At 44.1% G+C, this 20775-nt stretch overlaps 1 protein-coding gene across 2 annotated transcripts in view; it reads left to right on the top strand.

Moving 5' to 3' along the window:
* adgra1a (adhesion G protein-coupled receptor A1a) overlaps positions 1–18019 on the top strand; it is a 68718-nt gene extending 50699 nt beyond the window's left edge. For both annotated transcript variants that reach the window (XM_071379431.1, XM_071379430.1), the window contains 3 exons: positions 11619–11660; positions 11925–12020; positions 14100–18019. In XM_071379431.1, coding sequence (XP_071235532.1) covers positions 11619–11660; positions 11925–12020; positions 14100–15546 — 1585 coding nt within the window. In that variant the 3' untranslated portion in view covers positions 15547–18019. The remainder of the gene's footprint in view (positions 1–11618; positions 11661–11924; positions 12021–14099) is intronic.
* Positions 18020–20775: the final 2756 nt, after the last annotated feature.

The following is a 20775-nucleotide window of genomic DNA, read 5'->3' as shown; positions in this document are numbered from 1 at the left end:
ATTGGAGGTTTACCTGTGAATGTATTTCAAGGCCTACCTTCAAACTCAGTTCTTCTTTGCTTGACATCATGGGAAAATCAAAAGAAGTCAGCCAAGACCTTAGGAAAAAAATTGTAGACCTTCACAAGTCTGGTTCATCCTTGGGAGCAATTTCCAAACGCCTGAAGGTACCACGTTCATCTGTACAAACGATAGTATGCAAGTATAAACACTATGGGACCACGCAGCCGTTATACCACTCAGGAAGGAGACGCCTTCTGTCTCCTAGAGATGAACATACTTTGGTGTGAAAAGTGCAAGTCAATCCCAGAACAACAGCAAAGGACCTTGTAAAGATGCTGGAGGAAACATGTACAATCTATATCCACAGTAAAATGAGTCTGATATCGACATAACCTGAAAGGCCGCTCAGCAAGGAAGAAGCCACTGCTCCAAAACCGCCATAAAAAAGCCAGACTACGGTTTGCAACTGCACATAGGGACAAAGATCATACTTTTTGGAGAAATGTCCTCTGGTCTGATGAAACAAAAATAGAACTGTTTGGCTATAATGACCATTGTTTCGTTTGGAGGAAAAAGGGGGATGCTTGCAAGCCGAAGAACACCATCCCAATCGTGAAGAACGGGGGTGGCAGCATCATGTTATGGGGGTGCTTTTCTGCAGGAGGGACTGGTGCACTTCAAAAAATAGAAATCATCATGAGGTAGGACACTTATGTGGATATATTGAAGCAACATCTCAAGACAGTCAGTCAGGAAGTTAAAGCTTGGTCGCAAGTGGGTCTTCCAAATGGACAATGACCCCGAGCATACTTCCAAAGTTGTGGCAAAATGCCTTAAGGACAACAAAGTCAAGGTATTGGAGTGGCCATCACAAAGCCCTGACCTCAATCCTATAGAAAATGTGTGGGCAGAACTGAAAATGCATGTGTGAGCAAGGAGGCCTACAAACCTGACTCAGTAACACCAGCTCTGTCAGGAGGAATGGGCCAAAATTCTCCCAACTTTTTGTGGGAAGCTTGTGGAAGGCTACCCGAAACCTTTGACCCGAGTTAAACAATTTAAAGGCAATGCTACCAATTACTAATTGAGTGTTTGTAAACTTCTGACCCACTGGGAATGTGATGCAAGAAATAAAAGCTGAAATAAATCATTCTCTCTGAGATTTCACACTCTTAAAATAAAGTGGTGATACTAACTGACCTAAGACAGGGAATTTTTACTACGATTAAATGTCAGGAATTGTGAAAAACTGAGTTTAAATGTATTTTGCTAAGGTGTATGTAAACTTCCGACTTCAGCTGTATACAGTGAGGGAAAAAAGTATTTGATCCCCTGCTGATTTTGTACGTTTGCCCACTGACAAAGAAATTATCAGTCTATAATTTTAATGGTAGGTTTATTTGAGCAGTGAGAGACAGAATAACAACAAAAATATCCAGAAAAATGCATGTCAAAAATGTTATAAATTGATTTGCATTTTAATGAGGGAAATAAGTATTTGACCCCTTCTCAATCAAAAAGATTTCTGGCTCCCAGGTGTCTTTCATACAGGTAACGAACGGAGATTAGGAGCACACTCTTAAAGGGAGTGCTCCTAATCTCAGTTTCTTACCTATATAAAAGACACTTGTCCACAGAAGCAATCAATCAATCAGATTCCAAACTCTCCACCATGGCCAAGACCAAAGAGCTCTCCAAGGATGTCAGGGACAAGATTGTAGACCTACACAAGGCTGGAATGGGCTACAAGACCATCGCCAAGCAGCTTGGTGAGAAGGTGACAACAGTTTCTGTGATTATTCGCAAATGGAAGAAACACAAAAGAACTGTCAATCTCCCTCAGCCTGGGGCTCCATGCAAGATCTCACCTCGTGGAGTTGCAATGATCATGAGAACGGTGAGGAATCAGCCCAGAACTACACAGGAGGATCTTGTCAATGATCTCAAGGCAGCTGGGACCATAGTCATCAAGAAAACAATTGGTAACACACTATGCCGTGAAGGACTGAAATCCTGCAGCGCCCGCAAGGTCCCCCTGCTCAAGAAAGCACATATACATGCCCGTCTGAAGTTTGCCAATGAACATCTGAATGATTCAGAGGACAACTGGGTGAACGTGTTGTGGTCAGATGAGACCAAAATGGAGTTCTTTGGCATCAACCCAACTTGCCGTGTTTGGAGGAGGAGGAATGCTGCCTATGACCCCAAGAAACCATCCCCACCGTCAAACATGGAGGTGGAAACATTATGCTTTGGGGGTGTTTTTCTGCTAAAGGGACAGGACAACTTCACCGCATCAAAGGGACGATGGACGGGGCCATGTACCGTCAAATCTTGGGTGAAAACCTCCTTCCCTCAGCCAGGGTATTGAAAATGGGTCGTGGATGGGTATTCCAGCATGACAATGACCCAAAACACACGGCCAAGGCAACAAAGGAGTGGCTCAAGAAGAAGCACATTAAGGTCCTGGAGTGGCCTAGCCAGTCTCCAGACCTTAATCCCATAGAAAATCTGTGGAGGGAGCTGAAGGTTCGAGTTGCCAAACGTCAGCCTCGAAACCTTAATGACTTGAAGAAGATCTGCAAAGAGGAGTGGGACAAAATCCCTCCTGAGATGTGTGCAAACCTGGTGGCCAACTACAAGAAACGTCTGACCTCTGTGATTGCCAACAAGGGTTTTGCCACCAAGTACTAAGTCATGTTTTGCAGAGGGGTCAAATACTTATTTCCCTCATTAAAATGCAAATCAATTCATAACATTTTTGACATGCGTTTTTCTGGATTTTTTTGTTGATATTCTGTCTCTCACTGTTCAAATAAACCTACCATTAAAATTATAGACTGATAATTTCTTTGTCAGTGGGCAAACGTACAAAATCAGCAGGGGATCAAATACTTTTTTCCCTCACTGTATATATATATACAGTATATTGCACCTACCCCAACATTTTCATGAATATTGTTATTTTACTGATTGAAGCAAGAGTATTTTCAGATTTCGTTATTGACAAATGTTGTGAAAAGTACAGTAAATGTAAAATGCACATACAATCAACAGTGTAATGTTTGGATTCAGTCTTATGTCAGGTGAACTGTCCTCACCTTTGGTCTGATAATTTCCCTATATTCTCCAAAGGGTTGTCTTTCAATAGCTACCATGGCCATGCACATGCCTTTTATATCTTATTTTGGGCCCTATCCATATAACCCCCTTTCCACGAATGTAAAGGGTTAATTCATATTCGCTTAGATTCCCACATCAGGTTTAACGTCGCTTCCGGTGTTCTTTTTATTTATATATTTATTTACATTTCTGCTTACTCACCGTGTTTGGCACATTTAAGAGGATCAGCTTCGAGACAGAGAGAGACAGACACTCTTCGCTCGATGGAGAAAGGTACTGTGTATGTGCTGTGTAACTCAATTTGAGCAAATCCCACAGGAAAGCCTGTTTGACTAAGAGAGGTTGACACACGTGCCGATGGAGACAGACAGACAGATAGCACACCAACACCAGGTTTACCGTAAAATCTCAATGTCATTGTATGTTTAAGATCTGTTTGCCTCAGGCTCTGACACTTTGCTCAAGAGCACTTTTGAATATTCAAAGTCACAAAATAATGAATAAACATAGAAAAGTAATAAATGGCAAGTGCTGAAGTAACTTCCCAGCTAGCACATTAAGTTCCCTGGATGTTCTTGGCGCGTCTGTTTATGGTATCAGTTTGGTGTTGGGATTACACCCTCCTGTAAGGTATTGTATAGTGCAGTATAGTAATTACAGGTAGCCTGTAATATAAACATTATTCAGTGAACATTCCTCCATGAACCATAGCAGCTGGATGCCAGTGAAAGTCATTGAGGACAAAGACCTTGCTGGATAAGGACCCTCAGCCTCTCTTCACACTCTCCACACAGGCAGATCCTCAACCACCTGCACTGCACAGAGGGGGGGCTTTATGGAATATCCTGGAGGCTGCTGTCTGTCATCCTAGTGCTATTAGAGAATGAGATAATGTGACGGAGCAGATTGGGCCCCTATTCCCAGAATGCTAACAAAATTAGCATAGACATGTCGACACTGTTAGCTAAATGCTAATGAGCGAAAACAAACAAACAAATTGCAAAGTCTGGCAAATCCAGCTCATAAAGTTATAAAAGCATAGCTAGTACCTACCGAATGTCATTTTCGGTGAGTGTGGACAATTTTTCGAGTGAAAGTGAACAAGAGAAATTGTGCAAATGAACAAAGTTGTGATCCATGCTGTTCTGGCATCTGTACAGATAACTCATCCAGAGCTCTGTGACTTCTGGCAGAAAGCCATTATGAGATATCTGATGGCAAACATTTAGTAGTGAATTGTATACAAGTGCAACTTCATCACAGAGACTCGCCGATAGATATACAATGCTATGGACTCCTGCTTTCTCCCGTTGTGCTATTTACAAACGGACAAGTGATGGCTCAACTGTTCTGGGGAACTATGGTAAGCTTCATAATGTGAAATAGTATGACAGGTGAAATGAAGAATGCAGTCTACTTCATCTCCTAACGTATTGCACACGTTGACTGCAGGTATTAACTTAAAAAGTAGCTACAAATCTTCAAATGTATTGAAAAACTTCAAAGAATAGTTTTGAAAAACCATCCCGTGGCTTTTTCCAAATACCCCGGTATGCGGTATATACGCTATACCGCCGAAGTCTAATTGCCACACACTATAGAGAAGAAAGGGTACTCACTGAAACCTGACTTTAATTTGTTAAAAATAGCCGTGGAACTGGCTAATATATATATTTTTGCAATACAGTAATACTTTTAGTTGTGACGCATCTGTAATATACTACATTACCAAAAGTATGTGGACACCTGCTCGTCGACCATCTCATTCCAAAATCATGAGCATTAATATGGAGTTGGTCCCCCCTTTGCTGCTATAACAGCCTCCACTCTTCTGGGAAGACTTTCCACTAGATGTTGGAACGTTGCTGCGGGGACTTGCTTCCATTCAGCCACAAGAGCACTAGTGAGATCGGGCACTAGTGAGGTTGGGCAATGATGTTGGGCGATTAAGCCTGGTTTGCTGTCGGCGTTTCAATGGGGTTGAGGTCAGGGCTCTGTGCAAGCCAGCACAGTCCTTCCACACCGATCTCGACAAACCATTTCTGTATGGACCTCACTTTGTGCACAGGGACATTATCATGCTGAAACAGGAAAGGGCCTTCCCCAAACTGTTGCCACAAAGTTGGAAGCACAGAATAATCTAGAATGTCATTGTATGCTTTAGTGTTAATATTTCCCTTTACTGGAAATATATATGCCTATCCCAAACCATGAAAAACAGCCTCAGACCATTATTCCTCCTCCACCAAACTTTACAGTTGGCACTATGCATTGGGGCAGGTAGTGTTATCCTGGCATCCGGCAAACCCAGATTTGTCTGTTGGACTGTCAGATGGGGAAGCATGATTCATCACACCAGAGAACGCATTTCCACTGCTCCAGAGTCCAATGGCAGCGAGCTCTACACCACTTCAGCCCACGCTTGACATTGTGCATGGTGATCTTAGGCTTGTGTGCAGCTGCTCGGCCATGGAAGCCCCTGTCGTGAAGCTCCCGACGAACAGTTCTTGTGCTGACGTTGCTTCCAGAGGCAGTTTGGAATTCGGTAGTGAGTGTTGCAACCAAGGACAGACGATTTTTATGCGGGACGCGTTGCAGCACTCGGTGGTCCTGTTCTGTGAGCTTTTGTGGCCTATCACTTCGCGGCTGAGCTGTTGTGGCTCCTAGACGTTTCCACTTCACAATAACAGCACTTACATTTGACCGGGCAGCTCTAGCAGCGCAGATATTTTTGACGAACTGACTTGTTGGAAAGGTGGCTTCTTATGACGGTGCCACGTTGAAAGTCACTGAGCTCTTCAGAAAGGCCATTCTACTGTCAATGTTTGTCTTTGGAGATTGCATGGCTGTGTGCTCAATTTTATACACCTGTCAGCAACGGGTGTGGCTGAAATAGCTGAATCCACTAAGGGGTGTCCACATACTTTTGTATATATAGTAAACTTTTAGTGGTGCGCGCTTTCACCAGAGTGGGTGAAAATGCACTTTGGCAATGAAATTTCCCTTCCTTACGTTATTAAATACATTTTACCAAGACAAATATGATTATTCATTTTCTGAAACGTTCAGTGGGGTCTTTCTCGAACATATTGTATCATCAAGATTATATCCAAAAAGTCTGATTTTGTAACCTAATACATCCGATAATAAGCACCGAGCTCAGTTGACATAGCGGGGCAGGTTTCTCGTAACAACTTTTGAAGATAAAACATTTTGTGGTCGTAGTCTTCAAAGTTGTTTCCGCGGGTCGCAAAAAGTAAAATTAGCATGACATGAACTGAATTACATGTCAAAGGATTTTGAAAATGAAAAGCTTGGTTCAGCCTCAGTACGCCATTGACATCTTCGAAAAAGAACCGGAATTTTGAATGAATATGAAAAGAGTACATTAAAATATGAAAATATTATGGTTGAAATTACAAAATTGCTATCCATCTTACCTCTGTATGGTTTTATGTCCTGCGGGATTGGAGAAGAAAGATGACGAGTTCAATGGGAAAGTGAGTCTGTCAGGTAGCCAGTTGCATTCATTCTTGCACAGAATCCAGCCTAGCTGATGCGATTTTCCTCAGTTTTGACCACTTTTTTGATCTGGTCTCCATTGATTTAGTCACTCGAATTCCAGCCATCCTACAAGGGTAAAACTTCCAATAACTTTTGAACGGATTATGAGACACGATGTTTGGACGTCTGGTTTTCTTGGAGGATTATCTGCACAATTAACATTATTTTACCAATTGGTCAAAATATGTGTTTTTGATTGGACACCTTACAGTATATATTCATCAATATTATGTCTCCAAAAATAGAGTGCGTCACAGTAAGCAGCACAACAACCACACAATGCAGCTGTTTCTCCACCAGTTTACTCCATCAACAGTAAATGTCACAACATGTGGACAGGCCTGAGTACTCCACTCCCCATAGTATATCCAGGGCCAGACGAAGAGAGAGAGAGAGGATGGCACATAGTCAGAGGAGAGAGGGAGGAGGCACTTCTCGCTCCAGGGGCTTTGGCTGTCTATTTATATCAGTTGATGATTGCTGCTGCTTCCCAAAACTTAACTCAAAAGTGCCCGCCCTCTGCACTGTCTGCCATTTTGTTTTAAAGATGGAGTCCGCAGTAGAGAAAACAGCGCCACTGTCTGCCCCACGGCCATTATTGTTTTTGTTTTGTTGAGAAAGCGGAGGTGAGGAGCGTTGCCCAACGTGGTCAAATTTTGGGGGGTGTTTGTTGTTCATAGTAACTTCTTTGTTGTTTTAATATCGCAAATGGACGTGGCAATTGTACCAATGAAGGATTCCGACATTAAAGGAGAGCACTGCAAAATGAGAGAGAGAGAGAGAGAGAGCGTAAGAAGGACAGAGTGAGTGAGAGCATTCGCGAGAGAGAGAGAGAGACCTACCTGGGAATATATTCCTCTGTGTACCGGCATGGTTAGCCTGGCCGGGTTGTAGATAGAGAGGGGGAATAGGGGTCATAAAGCACTCGGCTTTAACATCCACTAGTCCTCTCGTCTTTATGCTTATCTCCTTGACATGTGTGTAAATGACTTTCCGTTGGAAGAGTGTCCTGAGGGAATCACTCCACCCAGACACTGACAGCCCCGGTAATGCCCCCGCTTCCACCTGCCCACACACACACATTGATTGTAATTGAATTTTGGGATGGGTGCAGTATAAGGGGAGAGGGAGGGAGGTGGGGAGAGAAGGGGTGGGGTAAAGGGTAGAGATGGAGAGAGAGCAAGACAGACAGAGGGAAAGAGGATGGGGACTGCAGGTTCTTGCTATTGTGTTTTTATCCAGAGCTGAAGCAGTGAAAGGAAAATCTCTCAAGCAGTACGGTTCTCATCGGGCCTGAAAATCAGAGTCTGGTCCGACCCAAGCCGGAAGCCCAGGCCCAGTCCAACACCACAGAAATTAAATGAGCCCGAACCCCACCCCCCAAAAAGGCAGATTTCTAGAAAACTGTATATTGATTTAAACTGGTGTTGAGAACAATGCGGCAAAGGTGGGCAGCAGCGGTGTGAGGAAACGAGGAAACAGCCGATGGGCCTAGAAAAAGCTCAGAGAGAGGAAGACATACCTTAGTTATGATCAACTGAATGACGAAAATGTTTGAATAAAGTAGGCTAATGCCATTGAAGGCATGTATGAAATTCTTGCTTATAATGAAACTCCCAATGTCTTACATTGAGACATGTCACCCATTGAGCATGTTTGGGATGCTCTGGATCGACGTATACGACAGCGTGTTAAAGTTCCTGCCAATATCCAGCAACTTCGCACAGCCATTGAAGAGGAGTGGGACAACATTCCACAGGTCACAATCAACAGCCTGATCAACTCTATGAGAAGCAGATGTGTCACGCTGCATGAGGCAAATGGTGGCCACACCAGACACTTACTGGTTTTCTGATCCACACCCCTACCATTTTTTTAAGGAATCTGTAACCAACAGATGCATATCTGTATTCCCAGTCATGTGAATTCCATAGATTAGGGCCTAATGAATTTTATTTAAATTGACTGATTTCCTCATATGAACTGTAACTTAGTAAAATCTTTTAGATTGTTGCATGTTGCGTTTACATTTTTGTTCAGTATAGTTTGCTCATATACAGTGCACTCAAAATATTCAGACCCCTTGACTTTTTCCACATGTTGTTACGTTACAGCCTTATTCTAAAATGCGTTAAATAAAAAAAATCTTCAGCAATCTACACAAAATACCCCATAATGATAAAGCGAAAAACAGGTTTTTAGAAATATTTGCAAATGTATAAAAATAAAATAAAAAAAATACCTTATTTACATAAGTATTCAGACCCTTTGCTATGAGACTCGAAATTGAGCTCGTGTGCATCCTGTTTCCATTGAGCATCCTTGAGATGTTTCTACAACTTGATTGGAGTCCACCTGTGATAAATTCAATTGATTGGACATGATTTGAAAAAGCACACAGCTATCTATAAAAGGTCTCAGCAAAAACCAAGCCATAAGGTCAAAGGAATTGTCTGTAGCGCTCCGGGACAGGATTGTGTCGAGGCTCAGATCTGGGAAAGGGTACAAACATTATACAGCATTGAACGTAGCCAAGAACACAGTGGCCTCCATAATTCATAAATGGAAGACGTTTGGAACCACCAAGACTCTTCCTAAAGCTGGTTCTTGGTCAGGGAGGTGACCAAGAACCCGATGGTCACTCTAACAGAGCTCCAGAGTTCCTCTGTGGAGATGGGAGAACCTTCCAGAAGGACAACCATCTCTCCATCTCCACCAATCAGGCCTTTATGGTAGAGGAAAAGGCACATGACAGCCCGCTTGAAGTTTGCGAAAAGGCACCTAAAGATTCTCAGACCATGAGAAACAAGATTCCCTGGTCTAATTGTCATGTCTGGAGGAAACCTGGAACCAAGATTGAACTCTTTGGCCTGAATGCCAAGCGTCATGTCTGGAGGAAACCTGGCACCATCCCTACGGTGAAGTATGGTTGTGGGAGCATCATGCTGTGTGGATGTTTTTCAGCTGCAGGGACTTGGAGACTTGTCAGGATCGAGGGAAAGATGAACGGCGTAAAGTACAGAAAGATCATTGATGAAAACCTGTCCAGAGCACTCAGGACCTCAGACTGGGGCGAAGGTTTACCTTCCAACAGGACAATGACCCTAAGCACACAGCCAAGACACCGCAAGAGTGGCTTCGGGACAAGTCTCTGAATGTCCTTGAGTGTCCAAGCCAGATCCCGGACTTGAACCCAATCGAACATCTCTGGAGAGACTATAGCTGTGCAGCGACGCTCCCCATCCAACCTGACAAAGCTTGAGAGCATCTGCAGAGAAGAATGGGAGAAACGCCCAGCTTGTGTGCCGAGCTTGTAGCGTCATACCCAAGAAGACTCAAGGCTTTAATCGCTGCCAAAGGTGCTTCAACAAAGTACTGAGTAAAGCGTCTGAATACATGTAAATGTGATACTTCAGTTTAGATTTTTTTATAAATGAACAAACTTTTTTTTTTTTTACTGTTTTTGCTTTGTCAGTATGGGGTATTGTGTGTACAGTAGATTGAGGAATCAAAAAAATATTTTTTAGAATAAGGCAGTAAGAAAATGTGGAAAAATTCAAGGGGTCTGAATACTTTCCGAAGGCACTGTATTAGCTGATCAGAACATGTTGCTAGCATGTTATGTAGATTAACAAGTTAGTTTTGCTCTTCACTCGCATAGTAGACGGTCCTACTCCTGACCAAAAGCCTGTGACTTGTCTGATAATCAATCAATGTGATAATGTTCCACTGAATCTCTGTCTGTACATTTTGTTCATTGATTAATCTGGTTGGACAAGTGGAAGTGGTAGCTCCTTTGTTCGTTTGCTCATCTTTCACTGACCACAAACATTTAGCATGCGATAATGTAGCCTAAATCAAGTGTATTATTTTGCTCTTATAATATAATCTAAGTCTAATATAATCTATCCATCATCGAGCTGTGAGAGCACATCCTGTTTTATGTCTTAATGTAACCCACTTCAGCATAACCAATAAATCATTCATTCGTGTCATTACAAAGCATACGAGTCATTCATGCCTTTAAATACAATCAAGCATTTAAAAAAAAAAAAAAAATGAAATAACAAAACGATCCTTGAATAATTAAACAATAAATAAATAACTCAATTTTCTGCCAAACGTACATTTGAATAATCACTTAAAAGCCCCGTGTTTTTGAATGCATGTTTAATTAGGAAAACATTTGGATCAGTTTTGGGGCTTCATTTGATAGTTACCAGGTCCAGAAAGGCACATGAGCAGGGCAGTCATAGGGTGTATGTTGTTAGGATGTATCTGCGTTAAGATGCCACTGGAACATGGGCTTCTCCTGATACTGCGATGCACTGCCTGTCGTGGTCTTGTGGATCATCATTCTCCCGAGGGCACTCAAGCCTACTTGTATCGCAATTTGAAACATTTCAATCATCAGAAAAACAAGTTGAATCACGGACATACATTTCTCTGGCCCAGCCAATATTGGAATCGTGGCGGCGCTAGTGTCTGCAGCTGCTGCGGCTGAGAGATAGATGTAGTAGGCTAAAAGGTACTCGGACACGCATAGTTTTTACTTTCTTAACGCGGCACGGCATGCCCAAAACCCGCCTGGCCAGAGTCAATTCACTGAATTTGAGGCCCGGCCCAGTATAAGACCGGGCCCCGTCGGGTTCGGGCTAAGAATGAGAACTCTATAATAGAGACATCTCCTATTTGAGGAGAAGTGGATGTACCAATCTGTGTGAACATGCTCCAGCACAAATACATCTGTTTGACTACTGGTCATGGGGTATACTGTGCCTCAGAACTGTTTTCATGTTGAAGACCGGTAGATGTTTTTTATGCTGCGCAGGAGAGAAGAGGAGAGGAGGAGGTCAATTTTACCTCTCTCTTAATAAGCTGTCTCTCATTTTCTCTCCCTCTCCTTTTCTCTTTCTCTCCATCTCCAGTCTACAACCCAGGCTGGCACACAGAGAGAAGCACATCCTCAGGTCTCACTCTTTCTTTTTGTCTCTCTCTCTCTCTCTCTCTCTCTCTCTCTCTCTCTCTCTCTCTCTCTCTCTCTCTCTCTCTCTCTCTCTCTCTCTCTCTCTCCCTCTCTCTCTCTCTCTCTCTCTCTCTCTCTAACTCTCTCTCTAACTCTCTCTCTCCTCTCTCTCACTCAATACTATTGATTACTAAATTACAAGCAGGAAAATAGAGGATATTGGTGTTGCAACATTTATTTTTATGTCACTCTTTCTCTCTCCCCTCAGGTTTTATTTAGTCAGTGGCGGAGTGCCCTTCATCATCTGTGGAATCACAGCAGCCATCAATATTGACAACTATGGCAGTGGGGAGGCGGCACCCTAGTAAGTCACCCAGCAGTCTCCTTTTCTCAAGGTCACAGTTTGAAACTGTTTTACACACACACACACACACACACACACACACACACACACACACACACACACACACACACACACACACACACACACACACACACACACACACACACACACTGCCTTGCAAAAGTATTCATCCCCCTTGGCGTTTTTCCTATTTTGTTGCATTACAACCTGTAATTTAAATAGATTTTTATTTGGATTTCATGTAATGGACATACACAAAATAGTCAAAATTGGTGAAGTGAAATGAAAAAAATTACTTTAAATTAAAAACGTAAAAGTGGTGCGTGCACATGTATTCACCCCCTTTGCTATGAAGCCCCGAAATAAGATCTGGTGCAACCAATTACCTTCAGAAGTCACATAATTAGTTAAATAAAGTCCACCTGTGTGCAATCTATGTGTCACATGATCTGTCACATGATCTCAGTATATATACACCTGTTCTGAAAGGCCCCAGAGTCTGCAACACCACAAAGCAAGGGGCACCACCAAGCAAGCGGCACCATGAAGACCAAGGAGCTCTCCAAACAGGTCAGGGACAAAGTTGTGGAGAAGTACAGATCAGTTTTGGGTTATAAAAAAATATCTGAAACTTTGAACGTCCCACGGAGCACCATTTAAATCCATTATTAAAAAATGGAAAGAATATGGCACCACAATAAACCTGCCGAGAGAGGGCCGCCCACCAAAACTCACGGACCAGACAAGGAGGGCATTAATCAGAGAGGCAACAAAGAGACCAAAGATAACCCTGAAGGAGCTGCAAAGCTCCACAGCGGAGATTGGAGTATCTGTCCATAGGACCACTTTAAGCCGTACACTCCACAGAGCTGGGCTTTATGGAAGAGTGGCCAGAAAAAAGCCATTGCTTAAAGAAAAAAATAAGCAAACACATTTGGTGTTTGCCAAAAAACATGTGGGAGACTCCCCAAACATATGGAAGATGGTACTCTTGTCAGATGAGACTAAAATTTAGCTTTTTGGCCATCAAGGAAAACGATGTTTTTCCATCGGCAGGGACTAGGAAACTGGTCAGAATTGAAGAAATTATGGATGGCGCTAAATACAGGGAAATTCTTGTGGGAAACCGGTTTCAGTCTTACAGAGATTTGAGACTGGGATGGAGGTTCACCTTCCAGCAGGACAATGACCCTAAGCATACTGCTAAAGCAACACTCGAGTGGTTTAAGGGGAAACATTTAAATATCTTGGAATGGCCTAGTCAAAGCCCAGACCTCAATCCAATTGAGAATCTGTGGTATGACTTAAAGATTGCTGTACACAAGCGGAACCCATCCGACTTGAAGGAGCTGGAGCAGTTTTTGCCTTGAAGAATGGGCAAAAATCCCAGTGGCTAGATGTGCCAAGCTTATAGAGACATACCCCAAGAGACTTGCAGCTGTAATTGCTGCAAAAGGTGGCTCTACAAAGTATTGAGGTTGCTTGGGTGAATAGTTATGCACGCTCAAGTTTTCATCTGCAGTTTGCATCTGCAAAATGGTAGGCATATTGTGTAAATCAAATTATACCAACCCCCCGAAAATCCATTTTAATTCCAGGTTCTAAGGCAACAAAATAGGAAAAATGGGGGGGGGGGGGGGTGAATACTTTCGCAAGCCACTGTACACACCTTCTCAACGGCTCAGTGTCTAGACTCCATGCACTGATATCCTGCAACGACTATTTACCTCATTAACACTCCAAAATAGATGAGATACTGATAGATCTGATGATATGAGTCACACTTCAGTGTATGTTGCTCACCCCCCCCCACCCCCCCTTAATGTTCTTGTCACCCAAAGAAATGTATCACTTCAAGAGACCTATGTCGCTACTCTGTGTGAGTTTTTCAGTGTTTATTAAGGAAACACACTCATACTGTAATATTAATGTAGCCTACTGTGTGTGTGTGTGTGTGTGTGTGTGTGTGTGTGTGTGTGTGTGTGTGTGTGTGTGTGTGTGTGTGTGTGTGTGTGTGTGTGTGTGTGTGTGTGTGTGTGTGTGTGTGTGTGTGTGTGTGTGTGTGTGTGTGTGTTGCAGCTGCTGGATGGCGTGGGAGCCCAGCCTTGGAGCCTTCTACGGCCCCGTGGCGTTCATCGTCCTGGTCACCTGCGTCTACTTCCTGTGTACCTTCATTCAGCTGAGGCGCCACCCCGATAGGAAGTACGAGCTGAAAGCCCTGACTGAGGAGCAGCAGAGGCTGGCATCCATCACCGACGTGGGTAGGCATTGCCATCAAGGGGAAGGGGAGCCCGGAGCCCTGCCACCACCGCCCAATGGAGGGCAGTGCCACGCGGGCTGCCACTCGTCCACTGCCATCAACCCCTCTATGCTGGCCAACGAGCATTCGTTCAAGGCCCAGCTGAGGACGGCGGCCTTCACCCTCTTCTTGTTCGTGGCCACGTGGGCCTTCGGGGCGCTGGCTGTTTCACAGGGCCACTTCCTGGACATGATCTTCAGCTGCCTGTATGGTGCCTTCTCCGTCACGCTGGGCCTCTTCGTGCTCATCCACCACTGTGCCAAGCGGGACGATGTGTGGCACTGCTGGTGCGCCTGCTGCCCCGGGAGACACGCCAACCACGGTTGCCACGGCCATGGTCACGGCCACACTCGTCCAAAGGTTAATGTCAATGGGGATGCCTTAGGGCATGGGCACGGGCATGGGCACTGCCACCTGGATTCGCCGTGCCCAGGTAAGGCCCTGTTAGGAGGACACACCCACAGTGGCACATTGGGTCACTGTAAGCATGGCAGCCTGGCGTCGTCGCAGAACCATGTGACGTGCCTGCCCGCCGTGGTGCCGTGCTGCGCCGCCCTGCACAGCCAGCAGCTGATGGAGGAGGAGCCTCCCGCACACGTGCTGCTACACGCTGACCCAGAGGGCTACCGGCCAGACATCCACCTGCATCGATGCCTGAAGGGCAGCACTAGGACTAAGCCTCGCCACTTCAGCCGTCACCGGCAGGCTGGCACAGGAGGGGGAGGAGGGGTGGGAGAGAGGGAGTACGCCTATCACATCCCTACTAGTGTAGACGGAGGCTCTATCCACAGCTCCCACACAGACAGCCCTCACAGTACGCATGAGCGTCACGGACACATCTGCCACCTAGCTGCTGCCCCCAATGAAGTAGGCCACCACACTTGCCAAGCGGCAACGGCTCACGAGGCGGCGCTGGCATGCCACGCCCCCTGCCACCGGCACGTGCCTTGCTGTGCCAAGGCGGACCTGTTCCCCACTCTGTGCCAGGTGGAGGCAGGCGACACAGGCACCTTTCTGTGCGGCTGTGGCAAAATAGCCAATGAGGAGGACGTGATCATGCCTCATCACCACCTGGAGATGCACCCGCGCAGGCAATCCTACCCCCAGAACCCGCCGCCCAATCAGAATGGCATCCTTAAAGGTGGCCTGCACGAGGGTTTCCTGTACGCATCAGACAGCACAGGGAATATACGCACTGGACCCTGGAAAAATGAAACTACTGTGTAGTCTAAAGATGGGGGGAAGATATCGGCATCCATTCCCGCCCCAGCCTCCGTCCCTCCAATCCTCAACTCACTCCTCCTTTCCTTTCTAGGAACTACGACAACAAAAATGATTTCGCAACTCTAACATCGCGACTTTTACTTTATATTCTTTGTTTGTTTTCATGTGTTCCATTTCACTCGACAGATTATCTGACATTGTCGTTTAAGCTCCCCAATGACCAGCCATACAGTACACAGAACACATTTTTCTCCTTCATAGAGGAATGTGAGTCCCACGCTGCGAGATACAGTACCTTTTGTCGAAGGTATTTTTAGTATGTTATTATTATTACAGATCTATCGAAGATGGAGATTACGGATGTGTGTGTGTGTGGATGTGTGTGTGTGTGTGTGTGTGTGTGTGTGTGTGTGTGTGTGTGTGTGTGAACAGAACATTTGTGTCTATTCTCGCTCAAAGCAAATGAGATTGCGTTCTCTTTTGTGAGTCCCTAAAATCCTCCGACTACTCTCTGATTTGTGTACCTGCAGTACTTCAAGAGGCTCAGTACCAGTGTTTTAGGCAAACACACCAGCAATTTAGAGTCATTGGTATTTTCGCCATTTTGAACAAAAAGCATACTTACTATAATATACTGTGAATATCAGTTAGAGATTTCTTAGTAATATACAAAGATGTCTGCTCTCGTCAGAGTTCCGTGGATGCCGATGTGTTGTGAAAGTGTAAAAAAAAAGAAAACACACATTGAAAAACCGAAACCACATTGAGTATTCTGTTACAGGTTGATATTGAATGTTCTTGTCTGTATGATGTCTTACTGTTGTGTTTTTTTAGAGCGAAGTGTACAACAACAATCACATTGTCATTGTGTATATTTGCGGTGTTGGCGCGATAGTGACATTCATGTCATCACATGCCATGACCAAGCAGCAGCCGTTCCAGGATCAACCCTTTCCTCTTGTCCCGTTTGATATACAGTAAAACCCAAGCCAACATTTTCCATCTCTGGCAAGGCATCACAAAATGGTTGGAGGTTCATTCAATGGGTCATGTCCGAAATCAATGCTTAAACACAATATTTCATTTCTTTATAGGAAACGGAGCATGCAAGCCTTGTATGTCGCTTTGTGCTGTGTTTTTGCTTTGTATATCAATGCACATTTCCTGAAAAACGCCATCACTTTTGTCTATGGAGCAGATCAAGCTGTGTTTCGCTTTAACATGCCGTGAAACAAACAATTATATTTTTACACGATTTTTAGTATCATTATGCCATTATTATGGATGCTCCTGAAACCATGTTCTGTTAAGGGACAGAGAACAGTGCAGAGATTCCGTGTTGAATATTTAACCTTATACAGGTGGTGTTATGTATGGTGGCCCTAAGAGTCAATTCATGCTTGATTCAAAAAATGTGATGGGAGGCGCTGTATGGATGGTGTGACGCAATTGCGGAGCCTCTGGAGGCACGCAGAGGCCAAATTGAGCTCCGTACCACATCGCCGTGCGCTCCATATAGCTCCGCACTGACATGATTGGTTGACGGTAGGTGAGGTCTTAAGGTCCTGTATAAACACAAGCTATCTTCCTTCACAACAGCTCTGCTTTGCGAAGCGCAAGAAGTATGAATGCCCCTGACTTCTGCAGAGGCCATATCACCGTAAATGCTGCGCGGCTAGTGCAGCCGTCAGATTGACCACGCAGCGCCTTTTAAGTGGCAAAGTAATTTAAGAAAATCAAATTTGCCCCTTAGGGCCACCGTAGTTATGTTCGGTATGGAAACCAGTCATTCCCGAGTGAGAGAGAACTGACAAGGTTAATAGAGAAACAAATCACTACCTACCAGAACACAGCAACTCCTGCCTGGCCAAAACCCCCTTGGCATGCCACACCATCCATCCATCTTGTGCACTCTTGTCTATGTACATATAATTGGTTCTGATGAATTATTTTATACAAGATTTAAAATGTTAAAGAGTAAATAAATATATATGTAATGAAAATGTATGGGAAAGACCTCTTAATGTTAATGCTCAGTATCTGAGTTTAGAAATGTAATTTGTTCTTGGTGCATTCTTCTGTTTGCTTGTATTTTCTGCTCTGATCTTTCATAAGGTATGCGGACTGGCCATATATTTTGTTATATTTGACACATAAATGCACTAACCGCTATGGGATGCCAGGACTTAATGTCACACACGTCAACTGTGATTCAATTGTGATCTGACTTCAACAAGGGACTTGATTTTAGAAAGAAATGTTAGAATTTCTGAAAACGAGACCATTTTTAGATGTACATACGTAAAAGGAATATTTCTGATTTTGGAAGACAAAGACTGACCAGTAGCAAAATGAGCCGCCATGAGACTTCAAGACTATATCAGATGAATATTGATGCTGTGTAACAGTTTCACTAAAAACACCTAACATCCTTGGTATTCTTAAATCATCCCGCATTAAACATGTCTATGAGAGACTACATTGTTTTGGTCTAATTCCTATACCTCTTGGACATCGACATGTCTTAAAGGCAAAAAGAGCTTTCCAAGTGTGTGAACTTCAGTGTTTGATACCATAGGCCGCTAGCTACCACCTGTCTCATCATTCAGCAGTAGTACTGCCAATTCAGCCAGCTGGATAGCTTGTCAGATCTCTGCCAGTATACACTTGTGGTACTGTAACAAAACCCAAAGCCAGTCTTCACCTTTTTCTACATCAACAACACGGATACCAATACATGTATTTTTGCGTGTCCGTGCGTGCGCATGTTTTGTTTCTCTTAGTTATTTTGCAGTATTCATACCTTCTGACAGCAGCGGTGGAGATGGAGATGTCTTAAGGACTCACCACAGGGGAGGAATTCGAATGATAGCAGGCTTGACTGGCAGTGTGTGTGTTGTGCGCGCTTGCATGTGTGCTCACACGCCTGCCGGCGTGGGTGTGTGTTTGTGTGTGCGTGCGTGCCTGATCGCCGTGCACTTGTTCGTGACCTGAGTTGCGTGTGTTAGTGTGTTCGCATGCGCGCGTGTGTATGTGTACAGTATGTGAGGGAGTGTGAGTAAACGAGACTGTGTCTTTTGTGCATCACAAATCAGGCCAGGGCTGACAGGCCATGAAATGAGGACATTTAATATGCAGCTGGCCACACGACACTCAGCCCCCTCCCAGCCATCAGATTATTCCTTTAACTTCGAGCAAATAAAAACCCAGGCCCTGCCTTTAAATTGAGCCCTGAAGACAGACTTTGTCAAAGATCTCTGTTTGACCTTGTGGAATGCTTTTAAGGTCAGTCACTGGTGTATATGGTGTCTTATCTAGAGAGGTGATCTGATTTTGGAAGGATATACAGCACTGTAAATATTTGTTGTGCGATGTTGATGATGGTGGTGCGTGTGCGTACGTGTGTGTGTGTGTGTGTATATGTGTTGATGACAGGGTGGTAAGCGGTTCACTGCCAGATGAGTCCAAGTGTTGATGACTGTGGTGATAATGAATGCAGGGCATGAGGGGGAGGGGATTCATTAGATATGGTGTTTCTGAGCCAATGATTTTAATCCTGGATCTTCTTTTGGTGGAATCTCAGATTGCAGTACCCTATTCCCTCAGTCTAAGATGGAGAACAACAGGCAGAGAGGAAAGAGGATGCCAGGAAAACCTGGAGGTCAGGAGCCGTGGTGCGCCTCCACTCCGAGACATTTCCTTCTGTTTAATTCATTTTTCAAATCTGTATTAAACAAGACAAATGTAATGTTTATGACACAATTTAGGCATGTTGTATTTTCCTGGTTTGGCATTGGCTCCCGATGAATGCTGACAAGTGCTCACCGACAATAGCCAGCTTTATGTACTGTATCTTCACATCTCACTGTAACTGCCAGGGTTGGGGAGTAACAGATTACATGTCATCAGTTACATGTAATCTGATTACAAAAAACCCTGATCGGTTACGTTACCAGCAAAAACATTCTAATCAGATTACAGATTATTTAGAAAAACTAGATCATTACTTTTTGGATTAGTTTTCAATTCAGAAACGATGTTTGCGGAAAAAAATACTCTGACACCTTTCTGTTTTCTCAATGACCTTCAATTCACAATTGATGAAAGGCATTTATTATGTTTGTTCCACCTGAGCGAGTCTGACCACAAGTCAGAGACCACTACGATGACACACCAAATGTGTTGGATGGATCCTTTTTGTCTTCTAATGCCTCTTAACGGGAAAGTAATCCAAAACTAACGGAAAGTAATCCAAAAATTGCATAACTGATAAACATTTTGGACAGGTAACTGGTAACTGTAACGGATTACATTTAGAAAGTAACCTACCCAACCCTGTAACTGCTGCATTACTTCTCAGATATCCATCCACAGTGATTTGGCGTCACGTACACTCAAAGCATCATTTTTGAGTCTCTTTGTAGGTATATGTCATGATACTACAGACATGTTTCTGAAAGACTCTTGACAGTACACTGTGATCACCATGCTTATGTCATCCTTGACTCAAATAACGTACACACACCTCAAAGGGAGGGAGGCGGGAAATGTAGAAGTATTTTGAAGTAGGATGAGAGAGAATAGTGATGGAAAGACTTCATTCTGTGTGTGAGAGAGAGAGAGAGAGAGAGAGAGAGAGAGCGAGAGAGAGAGAGAGAGAGAGAGAGAGAGAGAGAGAGAGACTTTGCTCACATCAGCTCCACAGAGTGACAGTGAAGCTTGGGAGAAAACCCAGCATGTGTGACTGCCTTTGTGTGTGTAGCATATCTCGCAGTGTCTGCATGTGTGTGCATATGAACGATCATTAATGCCGGGGTCTGACTGTGTTTGTACTGCTCTTGCCGCTCTGCTAATGATGATAGTAATAAGCGGCAGGCACATTTCTGTGTCATGCTATTTCATGCTTTCGTGCTTCCTACAGATTTGAGAGGAAATGGGTTGTTTATTTTCTCCACTGAGCTGTACAGTACAGTAGCTATCTGCCTGCGGGAGGTTGGAGGATTGGAGACTGTGTTGTGTGTGAATGTAACACACAGGGGCCACGACCATGAAAACAAAGGAGGAATGTATTGGTTTATTTTCTTGTCCTTGTTCTACTTCACTCCCCAGTATTTCTTCTTTCGCAGCTGTCGCCTCCCAGCTAGTCTCTCTCCCTGCCTTCCCCTGAGAAGACCTTAGTAGAGAGAGATACTCCCTCAGTGAACACAAGGAACGAACCAAATTCGGGGAATT

This window comes from Salvelinus alpinus, chromosome 32, assembly GCF_045679555.1.
Source record: "Salvelinus alpinus chromosome 32, SLU_Salpinus.1, whole genome shotgun sequence".
NCBI classification, from domain to species: domain Eukaryota; kingdom Metazoa; phylum Chordata; class Actinopteri; order Salmoniformes; family Salmonidae; genus Salvelinus; species Salvelinus alpinus.
This window is presented reverse-complemented; position numbering and strand designations above follow the sequence as displayed.